The sequence below is a fragment of the Eurytemora carolleeae genome, unplaced genomic scaffold, assembly GCF_000591075.1.
Source record: "Eurytemora carolleeae unplaced genomic scaffold, Eaff_2.0 scaffold559, whole genome shotgun sequence".
In the NCBI taxonomy this organism is placed as follows: domain Eukaryota; kingdom Metazoa; phylum Arthropoda; class Copepoda; order Calanoida; family Temoridae; genus Eurytemora; species Eurytemora carolleeae.
This window is the reverse complement of record NW_019396544.1, coordinates 71,612-96,884: the sequence shown is the minus strand read 5'-3', so window position 1 is coordinate 96,884 and position 25,273 is coordinate 71,612. Positions and strand designations below refer to the sequence as shown.

The 25,273-nt window shown below is 33.5% G+C and overlaps 3 protein-coding genes across 6 annotated transcripts; all 3 read right to left on the bottom strand.

Moving 5' to 3' along the window:
- Positions 1–1,489: 1,489 nt before the first annotated feature.
- Positions 1,490–6,284, bottom strand: LOC111705235 (uncharacterized). The gene is made up of 6 exons (XM_023477720.1): positions 6,216–6,284; positions 5,443–5,483; positions 5,046–5,098; positions 3,757–3,832; positions 3,076–3,152; positions 1,490–2,154 (listed from the first exon to the last, which is right to left on the bottom strand). Exons 1-6 carry the CDS (start codon positions 6,265–6,267, stop codon positions 2,118–2,120), a joined length of 336 nt encoding a protein of 111 aa, XP_023333488.1. The 5' UTR covers positions 6,268–6,284; the 3' UTR covers positions 1,490–2,117.
- A 561-nt stretch (positions 6,285–6,845) lies between these two features.
- LOC111705223 (oocyte zinc finger protein XlCOF26) lies at positions 6,846–10,588 on the bottom strand. 2 transcript variants are annotated; one of them, XM_023477706.1, is made up of 5 exons: positions 10,495–10,588; positions 9,287–9,958; positions 8,612–8,664; positions 6,943–8,012; positions 6,846–6,890 (listed from the first exon to the last, which is right to left on the bottom strand). In XM_023477706.1, the coding sequence occupies exons 1-4, from the start codon at positions 10,572–10,574 to the stop codon at positions 7,657–7,659; spliced, it is 1,161 nt and encodes a 386-aa protein (XP_023333474.1). In that variant the 5' UTR covers positions 10,575–10,588; the 3' UTR covers positions 6,846–6,890; positions 6,943–7,656. The 2 variants fall into 2 exon arrangements, with proteins under 2 accessions (XP_023333474.1, XP_023333475.1); XM_023477707.1 differs by having other exon boundaries at positions 10,499–10,580.
- LOC111705222 (uncharacterized) lies at positions 10,577–25,238 on the bottom strand. Of its 3 annotated transcripts, none has more exons than XR_002765966.1 (13): positions 24,206–25,238; positions 23,566–23,627; positions 22,156–22,287; positions 21,038–21,348; positions 17,845–17,928; positions 17,004–17,516; positions 16,474–16,605; positions 15,905–16,168; positions 13,520–15,180; positions 12,569–12,647; positions 11,480–11,553; positions 10,896–11,228; positions 10,577–10,739 (listed from the first exon to the last, which is right to left on the bottom strand). XR_002765966.1 is itself a non-coding variant. In XM_023477705.1 (12 exons), the coding sequence occupies exons 1-12, from the start codon at positions 25,072–25,074 to the stop codon at positions 11,213–11,215; spliced, it is 4,197 nt and encodes a 1,398-aa protein (XP_023333473.1). In that variant the 5' UTR covers positions 25,075–25,238; the 3' UTR covers positions 10,820–11,212. The 3 variants fall into 3 exon arrangements, 1 of the variants encoding a protein (XP_023333473.1); XR_002765967.1 differs by having other exon boundaries at positions 10,577–10,718; positions 11,042–11,228; XM_023477705.1 differs by lacking the exon at positions 10,577–10,739 and having other exon boundaries at positions 10,820–11,228.
- Positions 25,239–25,273: the final 35 nt, after the last annotated feature.

Here is a 25,273-nt window from a genome sequence, read left to right as displayed (position 1 = left end):
TACTGAAGAAAATGATTTAAAAAAGAAACCAACAAGTTTAAAGCTGTAAGGATTCAAGAAAAACGATAGAATTCGTAGTCGACGTATCTGAAGTTTCATCCGTTGTGGATAACCCCTGTATTTAAAATAATATAACGTTTCCGATAAGGATGAGATTTTAATGATTACCTTGAACTCTTCATGTTTAAGGAGCTAAAGGTTGAAATTATAACAAATTATTTCACTAAGAAACAAATTTACGGTTAAAGAAAACCACGAATGTAATGATCTAAATGATTTCAAATAACCCATGTATCTCCAAGTTGTTAACCCCCCCCCCCCTTCCTTAAAATTATAACGTTGACCAGCAATTATCTTGTTGATTCTCTGAACCTAAGGTATTTAGTGCCGACGGGTTTAATCAGCCTTCATTTAATAACAAACATTTCATCATTCATCTTAAACTTTTCATTGATAAGGGTTACTCAAAAAGGTTGACACTTAAATGACGACATTTAACATTAAACTAAACTAAACTAAACTAAACTAAACTAAACTAAACTAAACTAAACTAAACTAAACTAAACTAAACTAAACTAAACTAAACTAAACTAAAGGTTGTGGTGAACAACCATGTATGAGCCCATGTTGGATATATATCAAATGATTTCTTCTGACACCAGATTTAATGAATAGCGAGAAACACATAACTCTAGTTGGTTCAACAAGGTCTACCCGGTTCAACTATGCATCGCTGTTTATTTAATCTGGTCCATCAACTAAGGAGAAAATCTAGATTAAGGTTTGCCCCAATTCCCTGGCATTTGGGAAAGTTCCTATTTTTGCCATTTTATTAATTGCTGGCATTCCCTCTTTATTTAGCAGAATTCATAGATTATAATTAGAAGTTACATAGCAAGAAATCAGTTTCTTTACTGCTAAATATATTGTCACAACAAAACAATCTAATCTGATGGGATATGTCAATAGGCCTACGATAGGCCGGGTACTTAAGGTAAAAGTCTGGCCGCACCATCAAAGTTGAAACTTGCCGCTCGTCACTAAGGTCGGTAGGAGAATTCGTCGTTCCGGTTCGAATTCAAATTAAATTGAGCCTAGTCCATCGTGTTGCATTAAACTTTATAAACTATGTCCACGATTCTTTTAATGATCAATTAGGGTTTCGTGATTCGGTGAAAACTACAAGATACAAATCGTCAAAATGTCCGTCGTCCACGCGACCTGCCCCCCCCTTACCAAGCCTGTAAAGACCTCTCCCTCCCTCCATCTAGTATTTTTCTGTAAACTTGATCAGTTTCAATCGTAAATAAATAATTACTTTTTTATTTTAACATATTTACAAAGCATCAAATATAATTTAGTCTTGCACATTATTTTAATTTTCCAAAACGATGCACATTTTTACAAACAATTTTAGTTTTCGATTTAAAAATAATATAAATGGTTGGTACACTGTAAAAAAACAATTCTTTGAAATTACTTCCAATTTAAATATTTACTGTTCTATACAATGATTTTTTTTAGCTTTTTGGCTTTTTTATTTGGTAATTTTTTCCAGAATCGAACCAAAAATGGCATGCAGGCAAATATTTGTAACATGCTTTAAGTCAACATAATAAATTTTCTAAACATGAACATAACATATTACAAAAAATCAAACGAACATTGAGGGCCATAGGATTAAAAAAATAGTTTTCACTGGGCAGTATTTTCGCAATTATAATCTTCAAGTTAGATTATTACTTTTCTCCGGTAAAGTAAGAATGAATCCAGGTTGGAATACTTCTTCCCTTCGGAGAAGAATAAATTAGTCCAGGTTGGATTACTCCTTCTCTCCGGAGAAGAATGAATGAGTCCAGGTTGGATTACTCGTACTCTCCGGAGAAGGATGAATTAGTCCAGGTTGGATTACTCCTTCTCTCCGGAGAAGAATGAATTAGTCCAGGTTGGATTACTCCTTCTCTCCGGAGAAGAATGACTTAGTCCAGGTTGGATTACTACTTCTATCCGGAGAAGGATGAATAAGTCTGGGTTGGATTACTCCTTCGGAAAAGGATGACTGAATTCGGGTTGAATTTCTCCTTCTCTCCGGAGAATGAGTCCTGGAGCTCTAGGAATTAGTTTTTCTCCCTGGAAATCAATTCCTCGAGAAACCTAGAAAGTGTTGTTTTTATTATAAAGCAAACATAGCTGGAAACTTTTGAATAGGCGGATTAAACTCACAGTAAAAGATAAGTTAAACTTATACTTTCCATTTTACAAAGAAATAAAAAGTCTTTGTCATAGTTTGAAATATTTCCACGGTGTCTAAGAACTTGGACAGCAAAAATAGACGATTAAGAAAATCAGAGTTCGTGGCAAAAACTCAATTCTATAGTTAAATGACTTAGACTGAAACTTATGAACTTATTATTTCGATAAATATATTGTAGTATAACAAATTTTCTAAGATTAACCTTTAATTTTAAAAGATATGAGATCGTTAAAAAATAATGTTAATTTAATCTTATTAGAATATATTTCAGTTCATTATACCGTCGCTTTACTACCAACCACCGATTTAAAGTTCAAGATTATGGAAGGATTTAAACCGATAATTCTAATTTGACCGGCAGTAGGCAGTTCACATTCGTTAAATATGGTTTCACACAATTTAAAAGTTAAACTGAGACAAAACAAAAAAGGAAAAATGGAATGTCATGAACATCCTCTGATGGAAAATGTTAATAGCTGGAAATAGAATAATATAAACACTTAGTATTAGAATAATGGAATATTCTAACCCTCTGGAAGAAGGACAATAGCTTGGTCATTGAATGGAATATTACGATGGGTGTACATTTTTCAAAATTACACCCCCCCCCGGGATGATTTTTGATGCATTGTGGAGAAAATATGAAAAATAGGAAATCAAAAAACCATTTATTTTCCTTAATTCTGCGTGAAACCACTAAAACTTATTTATAAATAACTTCTGGGGAAAGTAAAGGAAAGTAAAGGGGGGGGGGGATTGGTTGGAAATGATGTTTTAGGATAATACACAGTACACACCCCTGATATTACTAGTATTCAAACCTGTCAACAATCTGAATATCTGTGTCTAGAACCCGACCTTCAGTGTTCACAACTTTCAATACAGACAGGTGACGGTCCTAGGAACATTACATAAGCCGTCTTTTTTTTCTAGAATTTTATTAAAACATTATTTCCCCCTTTCTTCAAAAATTGTTCCCGCATCCTCATATTATGTTAGTGTGTTGAGAAAAGTGCAAAATCTTTAGTTTTCATCATAGAATAATTAAATAACAGAAATTTTTTGAGGAAAGATAAAAACTTTTGGAAAATGTCAACTTTTTGAAAATTTCAACTTTGTAGTTAATAATTTTAAATACATAAATATCCAGAAGATTCACACAAGTTATTTAAACAGACCCATTTCACTGAATAAGAATTTAAGTTACAAAAAAACTATTTGCTGTGCAAACATTATCAAATAAACTTATTTAAATTGCTTTAATGTCGTTTTCCTATTTCCAAATTTTACTGGTTAATTAGTATAAATCACCCTTTCATTTTTCCCGAACACTCCCTTTAAACAAAGAGCTCTCTTTACTCGTTGAGCAGTCAAATGTTTAAAGGGTACCATTGTGAATCGGGCATTGTGATCTTTAAAATAATTACGCTCACAGTCCCTTTAAAAGGCAGTACCAATATTTCAGCCAAAAAAAGTGGAAAAGGGTTTAAAAATGAAATAACCTGTTTCTGTGCTGGCTTGAAGTTGGTGATAAAGTTACTAAGAAAACTACGGAACTTAGGATTGTCAATCAGAACTCTTAAATAAATAGTCTTAATGAGTATTATACCTTCATGAAATTGTTAAATTGTCTAATTTTTATTATCTTTGTCTATATTTGTATATTAATGGTATAGTTTTCCAGGGGGGGGGGGGGAACCGGGCAATATTTGAAATATTGTTCAATTGTCAAAATTTTTACTTTCTATAATCTATATGCTTATTGTTTAATTGTCTAATGTTTACAGTTTACTTGTCTATCTTCAGCGGTCTTTTGTCTATTGTTTGATTATCTAATGACTAAATTCTCTGTTATTTAACAGTCTCCTGTCTATTATATATTTTTCTTTATGTGTATTGTTCAACTGTCTATTTGTCGAGTCAAGTATATCGTCAATTGGCCATCACCTATTGTTTAATTGTTTATGGCTTGAACTTTCTTTTCTTCAATTGTCTTAAGTCTGTTGCCTATTACATTACTTATTGTCTAATGTTCAATTGTATAATGTTTACTGTAGTATGTACATTGTCAATGGTTTATTGTCTATTGCCTAAATTGTCTATTGTTTAATTGTCTATTGTTTAATTGTCTATTGTTTAATTGTCTATTGTATAAATTGTCAATTGTCTATTGTCTAAAGTCTCTTGTCTAAATTGCCTATTGTCTAATTGTCAACTGTCTTAAAGTCTTTTGTCTATTACGCATGTTTCTTAATGTATAATGTTTACTGTAGTATGTACATTGTCAATGGTTTATTGTCTGTTGCCTAAATTGTCTATTGTTTAATTATCAACTGTTTAATTTGTCAATTTATTGTCTAAACTGTCTATTTTTTATTTGTCTATTGTTTAATTGTCTATTGTTTTAATTGTCTATGGTTTGAATTGTCTATTGTTTAATTGTCTATTGTTTAATTATCTATGGTTTAATTTTCTATTGTTTAATTGTCTATTGTTTAAATTGTCAATTGTCTATTGTCTAAAGTCTCTTGTCTAATTGTCAACTGTCTTAAAAGTCTTTTGTCTATTACGTATGTTTCTTAATGTATAATGTTTACTGTAGTATGTCCATTGTCAAAAGTTTTTTGTCTATTGCCTAAATCGTTTATTAATTGCCTCGAAGGGATAATTCATTTGGCGTACTGTCCCATTTTGCCTCATTTAGTCTGTATTTGTACTGTTTAGATTACCCTACCTACTTAAAATTCGGCCCGGTACATGAAATGAACTGAAGCGTAGTATGATTGTTTACCTGAGCTGATTCTTGATATGCCTGAGTAGTTCAACTCGTCGTACAGTATCCACCTGCATGAATAGACAACTTTAGGACTTGCTCAACAACGACATCAAATTTGATATCTACAAGAATTTCAAACCGGTCACCCGGTTTCGCAGAGATATGCGGATTCACGGATCAAAATCTAGTAGTCAAAATTTCAATCAAAACACTGGAAAACATGCTTTATTTGCTCTAAAAACACAAAATAAAACCTTCCTATTTATTTAATTGTAAATCATGTTTTTCATAAAAATAGCAACAAAGAGATTTTTGTAAATTTGTTTAGCAAAAGTTCCAGATCCGGCTATACGCAACATTATGAATATCTTGTTTTATTATATAGATTATAAACGATAAATTTGTCTATTTCCTCCATCAGAGTACACAGCACATTGCGCCCTCCTTCACTTCCTGAAAAAAAAATTATATTACTAACGTTTCTTATAACTTGCTTACCCTCACCCATTTTTTAACAAATCAAGAAAAAATTAATAACTTAGTTTTGTACAATGAACAATTTTTCGACGCGTGTTGATATTTTGAAGACGAAAAATTATTTGGTCCAAGGGTTACTCTAGTTTTCTATTCCTCTACGTGATTGCAATTCTAGATATTTTAAACTTTGAATATTTGATCTAACAGAATTCATATATTATATATGTAATAGGTCTAACACATCAGGTTGCAAAGAAAAAAGGCATATTTGATTTATTGTGGGTAAAGTTTTGGTGTTCAATTTTCCAAAAAAAGTTAATATTTGAACTTGATTCCTGGAATATTTATATAAGAAAGAACTTATGAAATTTTTGTTGTTGTCAGTAGAAAACCGTTAAAAGTGATATTCATTTCTTTCTTCAAGGAGTATGCTGGGTAGAACTTTTAACTCTGAAGTTCAGCAATATTCGAGCAGACCCTGAGATTGTCTTAGCACGATGATTTATAGAAGAATATTCGAGCAGACCCGGAGATTGTCTTAGCACGATGATTTATAGAAGAATATTCGAGCAGACCCGGAGATTGTCTTAGCACGATGATTTATAGGAGAAGTTTTAGAATCTACCATTAGTCCTGCCAATACCTACCCAACTCTTTCACGTCGGGTAGAATGCCAATTACAAAAAAACATTTCCAGTTTTGTTTTACCAATAATTTCAAGCAGTTGTTTAGGAAGACGAAGTTCAACAAAAGCAAACATCCTTTCCGCCTGGGGCCCAGTTCTACAATAATAACAATATCAATAATAATCATAATCATAATCATAATCATAATCATAATCATAATCATAATCATAATCATAATCATAATCATAATCATAATCATAATCATAATCATAATCATAATCATAATCATAATAATCATAATAATGACAATAATAATAATAATGTTACCTGCTGAATTTACAAAATGAAAAGTTGTGCTGCTACCATCATGTAAAACTATCTGAAGCTGTATCTTTGCTTTTCCTTCCGGACTAGGTTTATTTTCAATTTTAATATTGTTTGCTTATATAAAAATAAAAAAATAAAACAGTCCCCCCTCCTCAAAAAAGTCGGTATACGTAAATAGAACTAAAGAAATTGTAAAACGTATTAATAAAAAAGAGAAAAAAATTAAGTTACTTGTAATTATAAAAAGTAAAAAAGGGCAAAAAAAGGTAAAATATACTTGTAAAAATAATAGAACTTGAAAAAAATATAAAAAATTAATTCTCGTGAATATAGTGATTTAAAATCGTTTTTCCTGATTTTCTGAAGCTTGATCTCTGTATATTTGTGAGTAACTGAGAACCCACTCTTGTTCCCCGGCATCCAACCAATTCTAAAAGTATCAATAGATAAATCGGGACACAACCTTACATTTTGACAAATACCTTTCCGACATAACGAAGAGAATTCCTTCCAACTTCTTGTATTTTACATGAGGTACTTGAAGTAGAACATCCTCGCTAGACCGGGACATTTTTATCTGGAACCAGAAACAAACAACTAGTTAATCAATCAATCAATCATTTATCAATCAATCAATAAAAGTAAAGAAGATTACAGGAGATCTTGCTGACTTATGATCAAAAGTTTGAAAACACGGAAACTACTCCAAGTATGATCGGCAATAATAAACTTGTTTTCGTCCAAGTCTGTGTTATCTTCAAGTTCTAGGCGGAAACTGTCTATTAACTCTTGAGGGAGCTGAAGAACATCTACCCCACGGATCCCTACCTTGATTTCCTTTTGGGATCCCTTCTCTAGGTCTATCATTGATCCCTTCTCTAGATGTATCATTGATTCCTTCTTTAGGTTTATCATGGAGGATACCTTCTCTAGGTGTGTCATTGATCCTTTCTCTAAATTAATCATTGATCCCTTCTCTAGGTGTATCATGGATCCCTTCTCTAGGTTTATCATTGATCCATTCTCTAGGTTTATCATTGATCCATTCTCTAGGTTTATCATTGATCCATTCTCTAGGTTTATCATTGATCCATTCTCTAGGTGTATCATTGATTCCTTCTCTAGGTTTATTATGGACGCCCTTCTCTAGGTTTATCATGGAGGATACCCTCTCTAGGTGTGTCATTGATCCATTCTCAAAGTTTATCATATATCCCTTCTCTATGTTTATCATTGATTCCTTCTCTAGGTTTATCATGGAGGATACCTTCTGTAGGTGTGTCATTAATCCCTTCTCTAGGTTTAGCAAGAGCATAGATCCCTTCTCTAGGTTTATCATGGATTCCTTCTTTAGGTCTGTCATGCTTCTCTTCTACTGGAATATCATATTCCCCTTGATTATTTATATCAAGTAACCCTACTCCAGGGTTATTCGGGAATCCTAATCCCGTGATATCCTGGAATCCTAATCCAGGATTATTATGGAACCCGACTCCTGGAATATCAAGGAACCCAACTCCAGGGTTGTCTGGTTCCTCGGAATTTTCATCTCCTGAAAAATAGAAATGATTTGAAATACTTCCAATTGTGTGGGAGTCTCCCCCCCCCTCCCACACAATAGGAAGTATTTCAAATCATTTCCTCGGATGGATAGGAGCATCTAAGAAGAAGGGGAATGGCTTTACTCGATGCAACGACATCTTCCGTAATTTACTTATCAATCTATATATAACAGTCTTCGCTGTATGTATGTATGTATGTATGTATGTATGTATGTATGTATGTATGTATGTATGTATGTATGTATGTATGTATGTATGTATGTATGTATGTATGTATGTAAGTATATATTTATTTATATATAGATATTTATATGTCAGCAAGGGCTGGCAAAACGGCTGGACCGAATTAGCTGAATTTTTATACATTTAAAAAAAAATTTCTTTAATAATCGGAATTTGTTTTCTTCAAAATTCTATTTTTTTCAAATATCGATTTTTATAAAAATCCATGGGCAACGCCGGGAACTTTAGCTAGTATTAATTAATATTACAAATCAAATAAAATCAAATTACATTATACGTACAAGGGAGTTACAGCCTGATTTACCAATTTTGATGATTATTTTTATCATTGTGTTTATTACCATACCTGACATATCTAGTAGAGAGAAGGAGGAAGAACTGATAGATTCTACCTCCATTCTAAATAAAAAGAAATAGAACAAGAACAAGAACAAGAACCAGAACAAGAACAAGGACAAGAACAAGAACCAGAACAAGAACAAGAACAAGGACAAGAACAAGAACGAGAAAAAGAACGAGAACAAGAAAAAGGACAAGAGTAAGAACCAGAACAAGAAAAAGAACATAATAAAAATTAAAATAAGAATAAAAATAATAACTTAAGATCTGAAAGAGAATCCGAAATGGAACCTCTGAAATGCAGTTCAACTAAAACAATGGGATATAGAAGTGCAAAAGGGTGCCTTAATGCGGTGCAGTTCAACTAAAACAATGGGATATAGAAGTGCAAAAGGGTGCCTTAATGCGGTGCAGTTCAACTAAAACAATGGGATATAGAAGTGTAAAAGGGTGCCTTAATGCGGTGCAGTTCAACTAAAACAATGGGATATAAAAGTGTAAAAGGGTGCCTTAACCTTGAAGTAGAAATAATCTTAAATTATCTATTTTTTGATTTAGGCACTTTTGACCACAGAAAAGAAAATAAGAAGCTTTATGTTAACAATTTTTTAAGAAAACAAAATTTTTACTAAAAAAAACGATGTAAACCCCGAAAAACCGGTTGAAAAGTGACCCACGATACCTGGAGTGCTGTGTTCTAAAATGCTTGAGCAGATTAAACCTTGAGATATAGGTTTCCCTGCATTCTCCGATGGGGCAGGTTAAAGGCTGCAGATGGGTTCTATAGTGACGGACCATTATATCCTTCCGGGAGAAAACCTTCCTACACTCTTTACACTCAAAACTCTTCCGCTCATGAGTCTGCATGTGTTTGTCAAAATCACATTTCTGGTTAAAAGATTTCTTACAATGATCACAATGATGGTTTCTTTCTTTAGAATGAGTTTTCTCATGTCTTCTTAACGAATTCTTGTATTTAAAGGACATAAAACATTTTTGGCAAGAAAATGGAGTTTCTTCTGAATGTATTGATTGGTGCTTCTTCAAATCTGATTTATGTTTAAAATTCGAGCAGCAGGTGTCACAATGGTAAATGTTACCGGCACTATTGTGTGTTTTCATGTGTGCATTTAAATTATACTGAGTTGTGTATTCGTTATCACATATGTCACATGAAAAGGATTTACTTCTATGGCAGGACTCAAAATGTTTTAATCTCTGGAAAGATGAATTAAATGTTTCAGGACATTGTGAACACCGGAAGTTTTTGATCCCTCTGTGAATGTTCATGTGCTGGTCCAGAGTATACTTCCGAGTAAACGCTTTCTCACATCCTGCCGCATCACAAGCAAATCTAAATAAGCAAATTTATATATAAATTTGGCTTGTCTGTCTGTTTGTTTGTATCCAATAAACGTCAAAACGGCTGAACCGATCGGGCCAAACATTTTTGTGGGACATCACGTGACCACAGGGAAGGTTTATGAATGATAAAAATTAAAAAACAATGTGTTTTAAAGGTTTTTAATTTTGTAAAAAAATTTTAATTCTTGAAAATCCGCAAAATTTTTTTCTTTGTTTTAAAATGTAAAGAAAAAGAACATGTTCACAATTTAAATAGAAGATGGGCGAGAAGCGCCTTAAAAGCCTAGTTTATTAAAAAACGCTTAGTGCTTTGTGTCCGATTTTTATGTGGGATGTTGCTTTTGTCTGATATGGTTTTTTTAAACTATTTTTTTTTTGCAGATTATACTATTTCCAAAAAAAATGTTCATCCATCTTGACGTTTATGAGACATAAAAACCAAAAACCATAACTAATTATACTTTTTTATTACTTCCTCTTTATAACAAGTCACAAACAATCGTGATTTAAAAAAATATGAATTACTTAAATCCAGTTTTTTTATCACAGACGAGAATAAGTGTTTCCTGCGTCACTACATTCCCTCTTTCATCTGACAATGCCATTCTTCTGAAATATTTTATAAGGTTACATAAAATATAAAATTACTGATCGTTGAACTAGATAGATGACTATGTTTCTTTCAAATTTTTTCTGCTAACTGATTTTAAATAGATAAATTTAGTTGGGACTTTTTTATTAAGGCCGAACTTAATGAATTTGAGCCGCTTCTCAAATCCACCAAAAATTAGTTTCAATTGAGCGCCGGATTAAATCTTGAAACATTGAATACAATTTTAAGTGGAACCAGACATATTTGAGCCGCGTCTCAAATTCTTTAAATTCGGCCTCAGAACAATTATTATTATTATTAACAATCAACTTACAGAAAAAGTGGCACCTATAGGTTGAAATACAAAGAAATTAATGGAAATGTTGTGAAAATAAAATTTTCTTGATTGTCCAACTTTATAGAAAAACTTAATATCACACATGAACATTAAACATCACAAAATTAATTCAAAAATGAAACCTGAACAACAAATAGAAACGTATGAAAACATGTTATAAATAAAAAAGTACAGATTACGTTTTCAAAGCTCAATTTTTTAATTCCTAAACATTTAATATAAATTCAGAAAAATTATAGTTGACTGATTTAGCCACAGACAGATATCACAGAACCAGACACTTTTGTATCTCTCTAATTCTCCATTTTCCTGTAAAAAATAACAATTAAGCATAAATAAATACTAAATAATGAATAAAGAGCTGTAACAACCCTGTTTTGGGATTTTCCTTCGGGGTTTTGCTTTCTTCAATTGGATAAAGTCATTAAGGAGAAGGAAATAAAGGCTGCTCTCATAATGAATGATCTGATGCAATGTTTGTGAGCTTAAGGGTAGACGCATTTAGAACGCACTATACGAACATACAAAAGTGAGGGANGCACTGCTGTGTTTAGAATAACCTTCTTTTCGTGAGATTCCTAATTTTCTCCTTGTGTCTAGCTTGATGAACAAGATCAGTAACCATTACTTTTACCTGCAAAAACAATGATCAATCAATCATTCAATAATTCAATCAAGGCGCCATTAAAAAAAATCGACTCACTCAATCACTAAATCAAGAAAATTATTGACAAAATAATATGATGATATGCTAATTCAATGATCAAATAATTCTTAGGAGTTCTCTCATTTCATGGCGCCAAAAATTTCAACTTTTCCGGCTTCTGATTGACTGTTCTTGATTCTGCATACGCAACTCTGATTGGTTGAATGTAGACATTTTCCTGGATACAAACTAAAGATTAAAATAATCTTCAGATTAACAAAAAGACGAGATGCAACGATAGTAATTAAAAATAATCAGGGACAAAATTACGATAGTATATTTAAAAAATTTCATAAAATTACTAATCAGAAGCATTATGAGTTGGTAGACGATAGTAATTAAAAACAAGCAGGGACAAAATTACGATAGTATATTTAAAAAATTTCACAAAATTACTAATCAGAAGCAATATGAGTTGGTAGACGATAGTAATTAAAAACAAGCAGGGACAAATTACGATAATATATTTCAAAAAATTACTAATCAGACAGAAGCAATTTGAGTTGGTAGACGATAGTAATTAAAAGATAAGCAAGGACAAATTACGATAGTATATTTTAAAAATTTCACAAAAATACTAATCAGAAGCAATATGAGTTGGTAGACGATAGTAATTAAAAACAAGCAGGGACAAAAATACGATAGTATATTTTAAAAATTTCACAAAATTACTAATCAGAAGCAATATGAGTTGGTAGATGATAGTAGTTAAAAATAATCAGGGACAAAATTACGATAGTATATTTTAAAAATTCCACAAAATTACAAATCAGAAGCAATATGAGTTGGTAGACGATAGTAATCAAAAATAATCAGGGACAAATTTACGATAGTATATCTTAAAAATGTCACAAAAATACTTCTCAGGAGCAATAATATTACAATGTATAAACAAAACTGTAACAAAAATCATGAGTAAATATCCTGGGAAACTATATTTTACCTGATCAAAAAGCCAGACAGGTTGTATATTTTCATGATCAGGACAGCTAGAGCAGTGATCTGCTAATCCGTCCACTCCCCTGATTTATAAAAATATCTGAATAGATGAACACTGAACAACAACAAAACACTTTTTTGAAAAAAAAAAACACAATGATATTGAACCACTAGAATTTTGTAAGTTTGATTCTTTTATACACTTGTGATCAATAATGTTCGCTAATTTTTTTAGGGGTACCTGGACATTGATTTTGGTTCTCAAATGTAAATCAGACCAGAAAAATCCTCAAAAGCCTTGTAAACATTCAATATTTAATCTCCTTTTTCTTTTGATTGCCCTTAAAGGATCGTTTATACATTTTTACGTTTTCACATGTTTTGACTTTTCTATATTTCTTGTGCTTCGTATTCTTCTTGTTCGTACATTTTTCAATCATATTTTGGCTAATTTAAAAACAAGACATTTTTTGGACATCCTTGCAATTTTGCCATGCAGCAAACTTTAGAACCAAGTTAAGGTGTGCCTTCTTTCCAATTTCTAAAGTACCATTAGATTACAGGATATAAAACACACTCTGATGGATCAAGTTTGAGACCATTCTGAATATTTTCTTGCTGTGACGACAAAGTTAATTTACTTTCGGGAGGACGCTTCTTGCATTACAAGATCTGGTCTGAAAATAATCCAGTACAGATAAAGTGAACTTTCAGAAAATATTACAGGGCTTATACTTCTATTAGTACCCCTAATTCTATTTAGCGAAACATATTGATCACATCTTGTGAATGAAGTTAAATTAAATAATATCAGAAGGCCCTGTAATTTGAGGCATTTTCCATTCATTTTTTTAAAAGTCTAATCAAGATGCTTTATCACTAATCAGCCATTATCTACCAAATCAAATCATATGGAAGTGAATTACTACTTTTTCAATTCAATAAATATTTTTTCCTAAGCAGCTGTATTGGGTCACAGTTGTGACAGATATAGCAGTCTGACAAGTTCTCCAGGATCTCATCGTTGTCAGTAATATCATTAGAACCATAATTCCCAGCTTCAGGTCCTATCTCAATGGAACTGGTCTCTGAATCTTCTTCAGGCATGGTCCCTGAATCCTCTTCAGGCATGGTCCCTGAATCCTCTTCAGGCATGGTCCCTAAATCCTCTTCGGGCATGGTCCCTGAATCATCTTCAGGCATGGTCCCTGAATCCTCTTCAGGCATGGTCCCTGAATCCTCTTCAGGCATGGTCCCTGAATCCTCTTCAGGCATGGTCCCTAAATCCTCTTCAGGCATTATCCCTGAATCCTCTTCAGGCATGGTCCCTGAATCCTCATCAGGCATGGTCCCTGAATCCTCTTCAGGCATGGTCCCTGAATCCTCTTCAGGCATGGTCCTGGAATCCTCTTCAGGCATGGTCCCTGAATCCTCTTCAGACATGGTCCCTGAATCCTCTTTAGGCATGGTCCCTGAATCCTCTTTAGGCATGGTCCCTGAATCGTCAAATATTCTTAATTCTGGATCTTGAGAAGACTTTGACTCAGGATTTGACGAATCTTCAGATTCTGAAAGAAATTCTGCCAAACTATTTTTGTTACAAGACTTAGGATTACTAGCAGGTATCTGGTTGATAGTTGGGATCACTAGTTGCACAAGAGAATCTTCATCATCATCTGAATCACTTTCTTCAAACAACTTGTCAATATCAATTCTAGAAACCTTGGATGGATTAGTATCAAGAGATTCTCCAGCTCGTTTTAGCCCAGGTTGGATCCTTGCAGTTAGAAGTGTTGAGCTGGTGTTCAAAGGGAAGGATTGTGGCAGAGCTGGTATAGGGGTTGAATTCACTAAGGGAAGATATGTGGCTTGGCCACAGGATGTTATGTGTGTACTTGTAGAAGTATATTTAGAATATGTTTCTATGCCTGCCGTAGTGAAAGAAAGTTTACTTGGGCCATAATGGTTTATAGTATTGGCATTGGATACAATTGTTTGTGAATTTTGAAGCGAGGAATGAACAATTTCATTAGTAGCTAATGCAACATCTTTTACGGAATTTTGATGTTTTTTAGATATTTTCATCTGTTGGTCGGATTTCTTTGAGGGTGAATCCACATCAAAGGACTGCTTTTGGCTGCTGGATTCTTGTAGTACTTTTAAAACGTTAGAATTCTCAGCTGTTTTGATGGAATGAGAGTCTCTCTCTGCAATAGCATCTTTATCAGCTTCACAAAATATACAGAATGGGATAGGTTGATGGCAAGTGTGCTTGTAAAAAGCACAAACCCTGATAAATGTAAAATTGCAAACTGAGCACTCGTAGTTAATTCCAGTAAAATGGTGATCCATGTGGGCGAGATAGGACACCTGGGATTTGCATGAAAGGGAACAGATCTCACAGTTCCTACTAATTATTGGAATACATCTATCCGCTAATAAACACTTGCTCAAATCTAAGGAGACTCTTCCAGAATTTCTGATCAATTTTAATGCACAATTCACATTAAATGATATATGCCCAGCTAGTGCAGACAAATATCGATATGATTTACCACAAGCAGGACAAGTGATTATAGTGGAAACTTCTTGAGCTGCCAAGCCAGGGTACTGAACCTGTTATTCAACTGTTATCTCAAATACTTTATCTTTATTTTTTTTAATCTGTTTTAAGCTATTTCAAATTCAACATTTACGTGGTAATAAAGGGACTGTCAACTTAACTCCATTTAAAAAGTTGAAAAGCTGATATGCAACGGTACCCTTTACAACCTTGTCTGAGTAAAAGTTATCCTTGTTTTTCAATTTGAAAATTAAACATTGCATTTCCAGGGTCCATAGAAAAGTGCGGATTAATGCAGGAGAGAAAAGGTGGGAAATTAATTGATTTCATGATGATACCTTTCTTAATTACAAAGATGAAGATTGAAGGGGTTAGAGGTTACTATTGTTAAATGAGCAAGTAGACGGCCATATGAAGTTTGTCAACAGTTCCTTAAAGCAGAAGAGGGGGGGGGGGGGGTAAAAGTGCAACCACAACTAAACGTAATCCATAATAATATGCCAATTTGGAATCCGCCAAAAGAAATATTTGAAATTTATTGGTTAAGTAACATTTTCAATTTCCCGAAAGAGTAGTTCCAGACAATTGGATCGTCTTTTAAGATGATGAAAATGCGCGAATTTGTTCTTAAAAATTTAGCAAAACGGGTGATTATTTTTTATAAGTGTCCCAAGGGACAATAAGTAACTTAACCTCCCTCTGTTGGGGGAATCATAGGTCGGAAATGTTAGTCAAAAGGCGGTAAAAATAAATAAAGTTGAGGTATGCTGTTGTTTCCTTAAATATCTTCTGTTGTAGAATAACCATTTTCAAACTATAGAAATTTGCAACACATGGATGACGATAGAAAGGATATGGGGCAAAGAACAAATGGCTACACTTCCAGCAACTCATCTTACAGTTGAGGTTGATGTGAGAGTCCCTGTGAATACCGTAGGTCAAAGCTGTTCGGAACTTCTTCGAACATAGATCCTGCGTGTGTTTGAAGTTACAAACATGCAGCTTACAAGAAATCTTGGCATCAATCTTCTTTTCTGTATCCTAATTAATTGATAAGTTTTTATTATTATTTAAGCAGGAATGTCTTTTATATCTAAATCAGGTTTATGCTGTATATTGTGGTTTTAACTAATTATTTCATATCTTATAAATTGAAGAGGATAAAAGATAATATTACACATTCCCAATGATGTATTTTGTCATAATTGACTTTTTCCTAAATTCTTGATGTGTATACAAATATAATTTCTTGCTTATTTAAATATGCACAAATCCTATTTATAAAAAATGATACATTAAATATTCTTGACAAATGAAATTTCAAATTTGAACTAAAGATATCATCCCTGAAAAACAACTTTGAGTGGTTTCATCTGCTTGCACTTGTTTGATGTTGAAAGATGGTAGAGCAATGCTATGGCATGATTACAATCTTTGCCACAAATAAAACAGGTTGTGAGAGCCACTGCTTCTTTGACCTAGAGATCAGACAGATAAAATATAAGACTGAGGTTGTATTGAATAAAAATTTCTTGAATACGATAAAAACTCTTCATACAAAAAGAATGACAATTTTGACATCAAAATTATAATGTTTTGGAAAAATTGTTATGTAAAAGAAATTGCACTTTTAGTAAAAATTTAAGGAAACAGCAAAACTAAATAATAAATTAATAAAATCAATCAATCAATCAATAAAAACGTGTATATTTCAAAATTTTTCCCAGATACAGGTGTTAAGGGTACTACTGTGCGTCGGAAGTGTAAATGGAAAGGTCACTTTTAATTGTTTTAATGGAGTTTCCCAAAGACCATTGCCCAAAGGCAACATTTCATATAAGAAATAGTTAATTAACAGTTTTAATTTGTAAAATACCTTTAGAGTTGGATATTTTGCGCACATCTCCTCCAAGACGATGATCTCTTGAGCCAAGTTAAGTTCTTTAACTATCACAATATCATTACTGTCTTCTGCTTCACTTGGAGATTCAGCAAGATTCTGGCGCATTTCTTCCGAATTTAATGCACTTGGGGTGATGTTTCGCTTGACAATACTGATTAGAAGTTTAAGATCAACATTCTTAGATTCTTTTAGTAATTCCGACTGAATCCCGCTGATCAAACAAGAGTAAACCAACCATCTTTCTTTTTTTAAATTCAAAAAGTAGCTGTCAGTTTTGGATAGAGCAGTTGTCGTACAGAACACTGATTGGCCGGCTTCAATAGAGGAAATAACTTCCATTGCCGTTCCATGCTTCAAGGCAGAGACCATCCTGTTGTTGATATTAATGAAAACTGCATCATAGGACTTCCTTTTAGGATTCTGATGAGAGTAATGAGCTTCAATGTTTCCCCAAGCATTAGAATCAGAGAAAAGCTTGCCCAATGTCTGTTCAGTCAATAATATCAAGTTAGCGTTAATTTTATACACAACTAAAAGAGAAACAAAATGAATGTGTATTGTGCATTAACAGGCACTGTCATTTTCCTCCGTATAATCTAAATGTAGGCCATCTTTTGAAACAGAGGTCATATTCCCATATGAAAGTATCCAAATAAAATTTAAAAATAAGTATTTAAACACATTAAGCCAACAAGAACTAATCTGGAGAAAATAAAATTTTTTTCTTCATTATAAAAATTGCAGATATTTTTTTAAGATAATCAACTAATTCTATCCATGTTTATTGTTTATTGTTTTTATGATTATTATGTTCCTCATGGTGTTTAGATTTATCCCCCCATATGAAAGTTCCTTCCTTGAAGAAAGCAATCCGTGCCATGTAACATCCTTCAGTGCTCTGAAAAAAATACTTTAATGGGTCATTCTTTATCAAGTCAGCTACCCTATGGAAGTCAAGGTCATGCATTTTTTTTAAAGGGGATGGTGGTGTTGGCACATTTCATGTAGGGGGGGGGGGGGCCTGCCTTCATTTTTTGTTCAAATTTTACAATTTGGGTGCACACCTAATTAGGGTTCGAAATTCCTATAATAAATTCAAATTGAACTTTAATGACCTCTAATGACCTCTAATGACCTCCACAAATAGAAAATGTTTCAATTATGTCTTTATGCATATCAAACGAAAGCTAGGAACCCAGGGAATACCATAGTTAAAACAATTGCATTTTTTGAGGTCATTTAGGTCATTAGAGGTCGTTAGAGGTCATAAGATGGTCAAACACTGGAATTATTGCTGCTACTGTATTCCCTGGGTTCCTAGCTTTCATTTGATATGTATAAAAGCCATAGTTGAAATATATTCTATTTGTGGAGGTCATTAGAGATCATTAGAGGTCACTAGAGGTCGTTAGAGATCATTAGAAGGTCAAACACTGGATTTGTTGCTACTACTGTATTCCCTGGATTCCTAGCTTTCGTTTGATATGCATAAAGCCATAGTTAAAACATTTTCATTTTTGGAGGTCATTTAGGTCATTCGAGGTCATTAGAAGGTCAAACACTGTATTTGTTGCTACTACTGTATTACCTGGGTTCCTAGCTTTCGTTTGATATGCATAAAGCCATTGTTAAAACATTTTCATTTTTGGAGGTCATTTAGGTCATTAGAGGTCGTTAGAGGTCAGTAGAACGTCAAACACTGGATTCGTTGCTGCAACTGTATTCCTAGGATTCCTAGCTTTCGTTTGATATGCATAAAGCCATAGTTAAAACATTTTCATTTTTGGAGGTCATTTAGGTCATTAGAGGTCGTAAGAGGTCATTAGATGGTCAAACACTGGATCTGTTGCTTCTAATGTATTCCCTAGGTTCCTAGCTTTCGTTTGATATGCATTAAGCCACAGTTGAAATATTTTCTATTTGTGGAGGTCATTAGAGGTCATTAAAGTTCAATTTGATTTTATTATATAAATTTCGAACCCTAATTAGCCGTGCACCCAAAAAATTGGAAGATTTGAACCAAAAATGAAGGCACCCCCCCCCCCCCCTTTGCACCCAGCTACCGAGTCAGTCCATATGAAATCAGTCACTTTTTCAAAACGTCAGTAGGTACCATCTTCGATTTTTTTCTAACTTTAAACATGGAAATATCTATGTGAGACATTACATAATCAGTAATTTTTAGACTCTGTTGACCTACGTATGCGGAGCATTGACGTCATGAAGTTTTAACCTCTGCATAAAGGTTACTCTTTTTAAATTACGAAAACTTTTTTGCTATTTGATATATCGACCTGTTTTTTACGTCATTAAATAGGTAATGAATAAGGCTTTATTTATATTTATATTATATGCTCGATTTTGTGAGCCTAACTCGCTGGTTTTTAGTGATTTCTGCCAAACCAGTGGATATAAATAGCTTGCTCAATTCAAAATAAGAATAAATAGTATTGTTCGATTTTCATTTATTTCATAGATAAAGTTCCTAAAGTTTAGGAATACACTATTAAAATTTCGAGATTGAGAACTGATTGGTTCAGAAGTTATGTCAGTGTTTGTGATCGTATTTTATGTGATTGTAATGTTTTCTGCAAAAACTGAGGAGATAAATGTATAATTTTTCTCATACAAACTGTATTTCATAACTACAATGTTAACGAGATTAATGACCAAGATGATGTCAAAACATTAATCTTTTTTTGCAGCATTTGCAGCCTTCTTTGAAATAGTGAATTTTTTTACCTTTTTTGGGGGGAGCTGGACCTTTACAACCATAACTTTAGTACATTTTTTAAGAATATCGTACTACAGTCGTCTTTTTTTGAAGAAAAAAAGGATGTCTTGTTAGAAAAGTTTGCTTAACATTTTTAAGAAACATCCAAAAACTAAGGTTTTAAAGCTCTAGCTCTGACAGCGAGTAACTGCCAAAAATGAAACTTGCTCAAACAATAAATACTTTATAGCAAAATCTCTAAAAAAAAGTTTTGCGAAAATTGGAGGATGGCCTTGTCAAAAAAATTTATCAGCATATGCAAAAATCTTCTAATAAAATTTGATCTAGTAAAAAAACTTGAAATCTTAATTAAAAAATAGTTATTGCCAATCTTGAATGCGAGGTCGGGCAGGAAATTGCTTTGAGGTTTTATCTGAACATGTTAGCTGTGTGCAAAATATAAAGAAAATCCATCACATTGAAGTCCATGACTTCTAGAAACTGGCCGAGTTCATAAAGAATGACTGATATTTATTTATCGATTTTTTTTCTCACTATATTTATACATGTTAATTCTTAGTTTCAGCGATTTAGATTTAGTACATTCGTACATAAACCTTAATTTTACCCAAACAAACTATTGTAATTGTTGGTGAACTTTGTATCCAAGGTTTCTATGTTTAAGAAATATAATTTTTCCCAGGAGTCGCAGAAAATAAAGATTTCAATAAAAATTTGTAAAAACCGCGTAGTGGGAAACACCTCGGCACGGAATTACTCGGAAACGTCTCACCATGGTAATGACTCAAAAAAACGGACTTTAAAAACTAATTTGATGTCGTCTTCTCTCGTCAAAAAATAATTATTTATAGCATTAATGATATGGTTTTGTTGCGCCGAGTTCTTCGGCTAGGACGGGTTAGGGGCCAAGCGCTTCGCTAGGACAGTCTAGGGGGCCGTGCGCTGCGGCTAGAACATGTTAGGGGGCCGAGCACTGCGGCCATAGATGTTAAAATTGTTAGAATATAGTTTTTTAAAATTTAAGTTGAGAGAAGACGACATTAAATTAGTTTTAAGAGTCCGTTTTTTTTTAGGCATTTTCTGGTGAGACGTTTCCTTGGTGAGGCGTTTTTCACAGCACCACATACAGACTATAGAAGGTAAAACGGGACGGGACGGTCCAACAAATAAATTATCTCCTTCTTGTGAAAATAATGTGTTTAGGACATTTATGGAGATTGAAGAGTCAATTAAAATTATGTCTTGAAAACTCGTGTTTGCCAATGAAACTAACCTGTAGTTTGACTAACACAGAGAACTGGGCTATCATGTTTAGTTTCGCCTTCATATTAGGCTTGAGCGGATACAAAACAGGAACTTCTTCTGAATAAGGGGGAGAGGGCTTAGGAGCACCTCCGGGAACTTCCTCTGAGTAAGGGGGAGGCGGGGGTATAGGAGCACCTGGAGTTGGCTTTGGAGCTATTTTAACAAAGGACTTGGCCGTACTAAAATGCATGCTCGGAAACCCTTTCCGCTTTCTAGGACTAGGAGTAGCAACTTCAGACGGGTTTATAGCTTCCTGGGACTCTTGGAAATCAACACATTCTATAAAATAAAATTAATTTAGGAACATTTTTTTAACACACCAAACATAAATTTTTGAAACAATTTAAAAGACGTACAAGTGTGTTTTAAAGAGCTAAAAAAAATCCAAACATTAAAGATTGTGTTCGCGAAAAATGAATAGGGGTACAGGATTACGGCAAAAAAATCGCTTTTGATCTCTCCTTATCTTACTTCTATCTGCTGAGTCCATAAGGAGAAAATTGTTAAATACGACTTGTACCAAATAACGAAACGCCCATAGAAATTGAGAACAATTCCATCATACAACTCGGATCGTTAAAAGATCAATTTAATTTTTAAACAAATCATTTAGATATTAAAACCTATATTCATCGATTATTTTTCGTTGCATTCGTATAAAGTTGATATTTCATATACTTTTTATTTGTTTTAAATACAATGCACTTAAAACAACAATTTTTTCCGCTTGTTGTCTCTGCCACGTTGAATCATTAAGAGCATTGAAAGCAGAGACACCTGCGGAAAAACAAAACGGCACGCTCAAATCGATCTGGAAGTGAAGCGACGAGCGAGCTAAGATAATAATAAATCATTTTTTTAGTTACGTTTTTCGTCCAGGTTATTAAATAATTGTAAAAACCCGATTCTTCAATGAACAATTCTTGACAAGTCCTGTCGGGTGAGAATCTGCACTATATAGTATATAGTACAGTACACATTAAAAATGTCTGACTTGTTAACATATGACTCTCAGCTAATTTATATATCCAAGCTAGTCTCTCATTAAAGCATTGGGTTAAATAGGACGAAATTTTACAATTCTACCTAGAGATATCACTGGCATATTTTCACTTGTAAAGAAGTTGGACGACCCTGGCTGATGTGTAAGAGGAGAGTCTCCACTTCTTGACTTCAACAGCTCTTTTGAAACTTGTGTTTTGGCAGAAACCTCCGGAACTAAAATTTATTATTCTATCATAAATCCTGCTGGTTTAGGTACAGTGCTTTAAATGGAGTGGATACAAAACGCCGAATATCAAAACCTCGGATAACAAAACGTCTATATCTAAAACGTCTACTGCTACAAAATGTCGATATTACACAGCGTTGACTGATACAAAACGTGGACTGCTAGAAAAAATCAAACGTCGACTACTTCAAAACGTCAACTGTTAAAAAACGTTGACTGCTACAATTCATCGAATAACAAAATTTGTAAAATTCTAAAAACACAATGTTTAAATAAAAAAAAACGCGGAAATATTTTACGATCATGTCAGGAGAATTAACGTAGCAGTTGCAGCTAATTTGATCTCATCTCACAATTGAAGGGGAGGATTTTGGAGGACGCACAACGTCAACACAGCATTGTAATACTGTAAAAGTATACTGTAATGATTAATGTTACTGCAATAGCTTGCTTTATTCACAGCGCTCGGCCCAGAAATTAGCATAACCTGACCTAACACAAAATAATCTTAGAGACAGCACATTATTCAACATATAAGAGGCTACAACGGTCGCCCCCTAGCCGCAGCGCTCGGCCCAGATATTGTCTTAACCTAACCTAATCCCAAAAATAATGTGAGAGACAGCACATTATTCATTAAGAGGCCGCAGAGCTCGGTCCAGAAATTGTCTTCACCATAACTGACCCACGTAATAATGTGAGAGCCAGCACAATATTTAACATTCAAAGGTCCGCAGCGTTAACCCAAAATAATGTGAGACTTCACATTATTCATTAAGATGCCGCAGAGCTCGTTCTAGAAATTGACTTCACCATAACTAACCCGAAATAATGTGAGAGACGCACATTATTTAACATTCAAAAGGCCGCAACGCTCGGCCTCCTAGTCACATCCTAGCCGCTGCACTCTGTCCATAAATTGTCTTAACCCGACCTATCCCATCATAATCTAACATTTTGTAGTAGCCAACGTTTTGAAGAATTCGACATTTTGTATCAATCGAAGTTTTGTAGCAGTTTGGTTATTCGACGTTTTAAACGACGTTTTGATAATCGAAGTTTTGTACCCACTCCATATATTCTTAAAAAAACAACAACACCCCTCCACTCTTAGTAATTAAACTACTATTAGGCCAGACATGTTTCAGATTATTTACTGTTTAATTTTTGCAAACAAGGATAAAAGTATCAAAGAGTGGGACGACAAAGCTTTGTCAAAATAATTGTAAAACATTCTTTTTAAAATTATATTTTTCAGATTTTACCTGCTGAAGGAGATTTACTAAGCTGGTTTCTTAAAATAGAATAGTTTTCAGTTCCCAAAACACTGAACATTCAAAACACAGTTTATTTGGAGGTTCTCTATGAATAAAGTAGTCATTTCTGTTTGTTTTTCCGATCATAACTCAGGAACCCCTTCACCGATTTTACAAGGAAAACTTAGTTTCCAGACAAAACAAGGTTCTCATGATGGTTTAACATAAATGAAATCGTCGCGATGAAGAAAATGGGACAAAAACAACCAAAATTTAATTTTATTTTGAGCATTAAATCCCAATGACAGACTATTACAGCAATTTTTTTCATTCCACTAATCAATTAGCCACATTTAAACCAATAAGGCTGTAGAATAAGATGACGAAATTTGAAGTGTATTTGATGTTGTTAAACAGAAAATAATATGTAGCATTAGCCTTAAAAACAACTTATTTAGTTAAATGGGTCTGTGTACCCTGCACAATTTCTGTTTATTGTTTAATGAACTATTTAAAACTTGAATCCAACATTCATTTTCCTATTTCACAGATTAATAAGGCCTACTGTAGTTTTAACTCATATTGTAAATCTCCCAATGAAACTAACAATTTTTAACGACTTGAATATTTTTGAACCGACAAACTGTTCCTATGGGTTGAGCTTTGTTCCACAATTTCCAGATGAACAGACTGGTCAAATATGTCCGGATAGCTCTTATCTTCAGCAAAAAACTCATCGCAGGTGACTGAGTTATTCCAAAATGAGTCTGGGGAAATGGATCTTGGCCGAACTAGGTTAATTTGGCTTGGAGATGGTAATAGTTTACTAGTTTGATGTTCAATTGATTGTGTAGCTGTACTGAGCGGATCATGCATTATATCTTTCTTGGAGCTTGAAACGTTTAAATTATTTCCGTCTGGAACAAGGATTTCCGTTTCACTGGGTCTACGATTTGAAGATTCTAATATATGCATATAAGATTCATGCTGCATTTCTTTAATATTTTGTTGACTAAAAGGAGAGGGGTTATCACAAGTTTCGTTTATAACGTTCACGTTTCGAACTGTTATTATTGGCAGTGTTGATTTTTTTATCGGAGCTGCGACATCACCAGTTTCGTCTTTGGTAGAATCATATTCATTGACAGCGTTTTTAGTTTCTTTTTTTCTATTTCCAGTTGAGAACTCTTCAACAACCTCGTTTGACTCCGTTTCTAAATATTTTCTTCCATCACTTTCTTCTGTCGGGGTAAGATCTGTTATTGTTCTGACTGGATGATCATTTTCAGTGAGTTTGTTTTTCTGCGTTTCTGTCTCTCCTCGCGGGTTTGTTTCTGCTTTCTCTTTCTCATCCTGATTTATCTCTCCCAGAGTCGGTTCTACGTTCCCTTCCTCATCCTGATCTATCTGTCCAAGACTTGGTTCAACTTTTTCTTCCTCATCCTGATTTGTGTCTCCCAAACTCGGATTTTGTTGCAAATTACCGGACCCAGCATCGATGTCAGTCACTATATTCATTTTCTACATCTGAAAACAAACCAGAAATATCAGTATTTTCGATGAATATGAAATTCTTTGATATTTCTTGGATATTTGCATGGAACGATTTATATTTGGGTCTATTTGAAGAAGCGATATTTGATCATATTTATTAACATTTTAAGGATTGCCAATAATTTGTGTTTTTATCCGTCTTTTTAAGTATGTTAAATTCTTT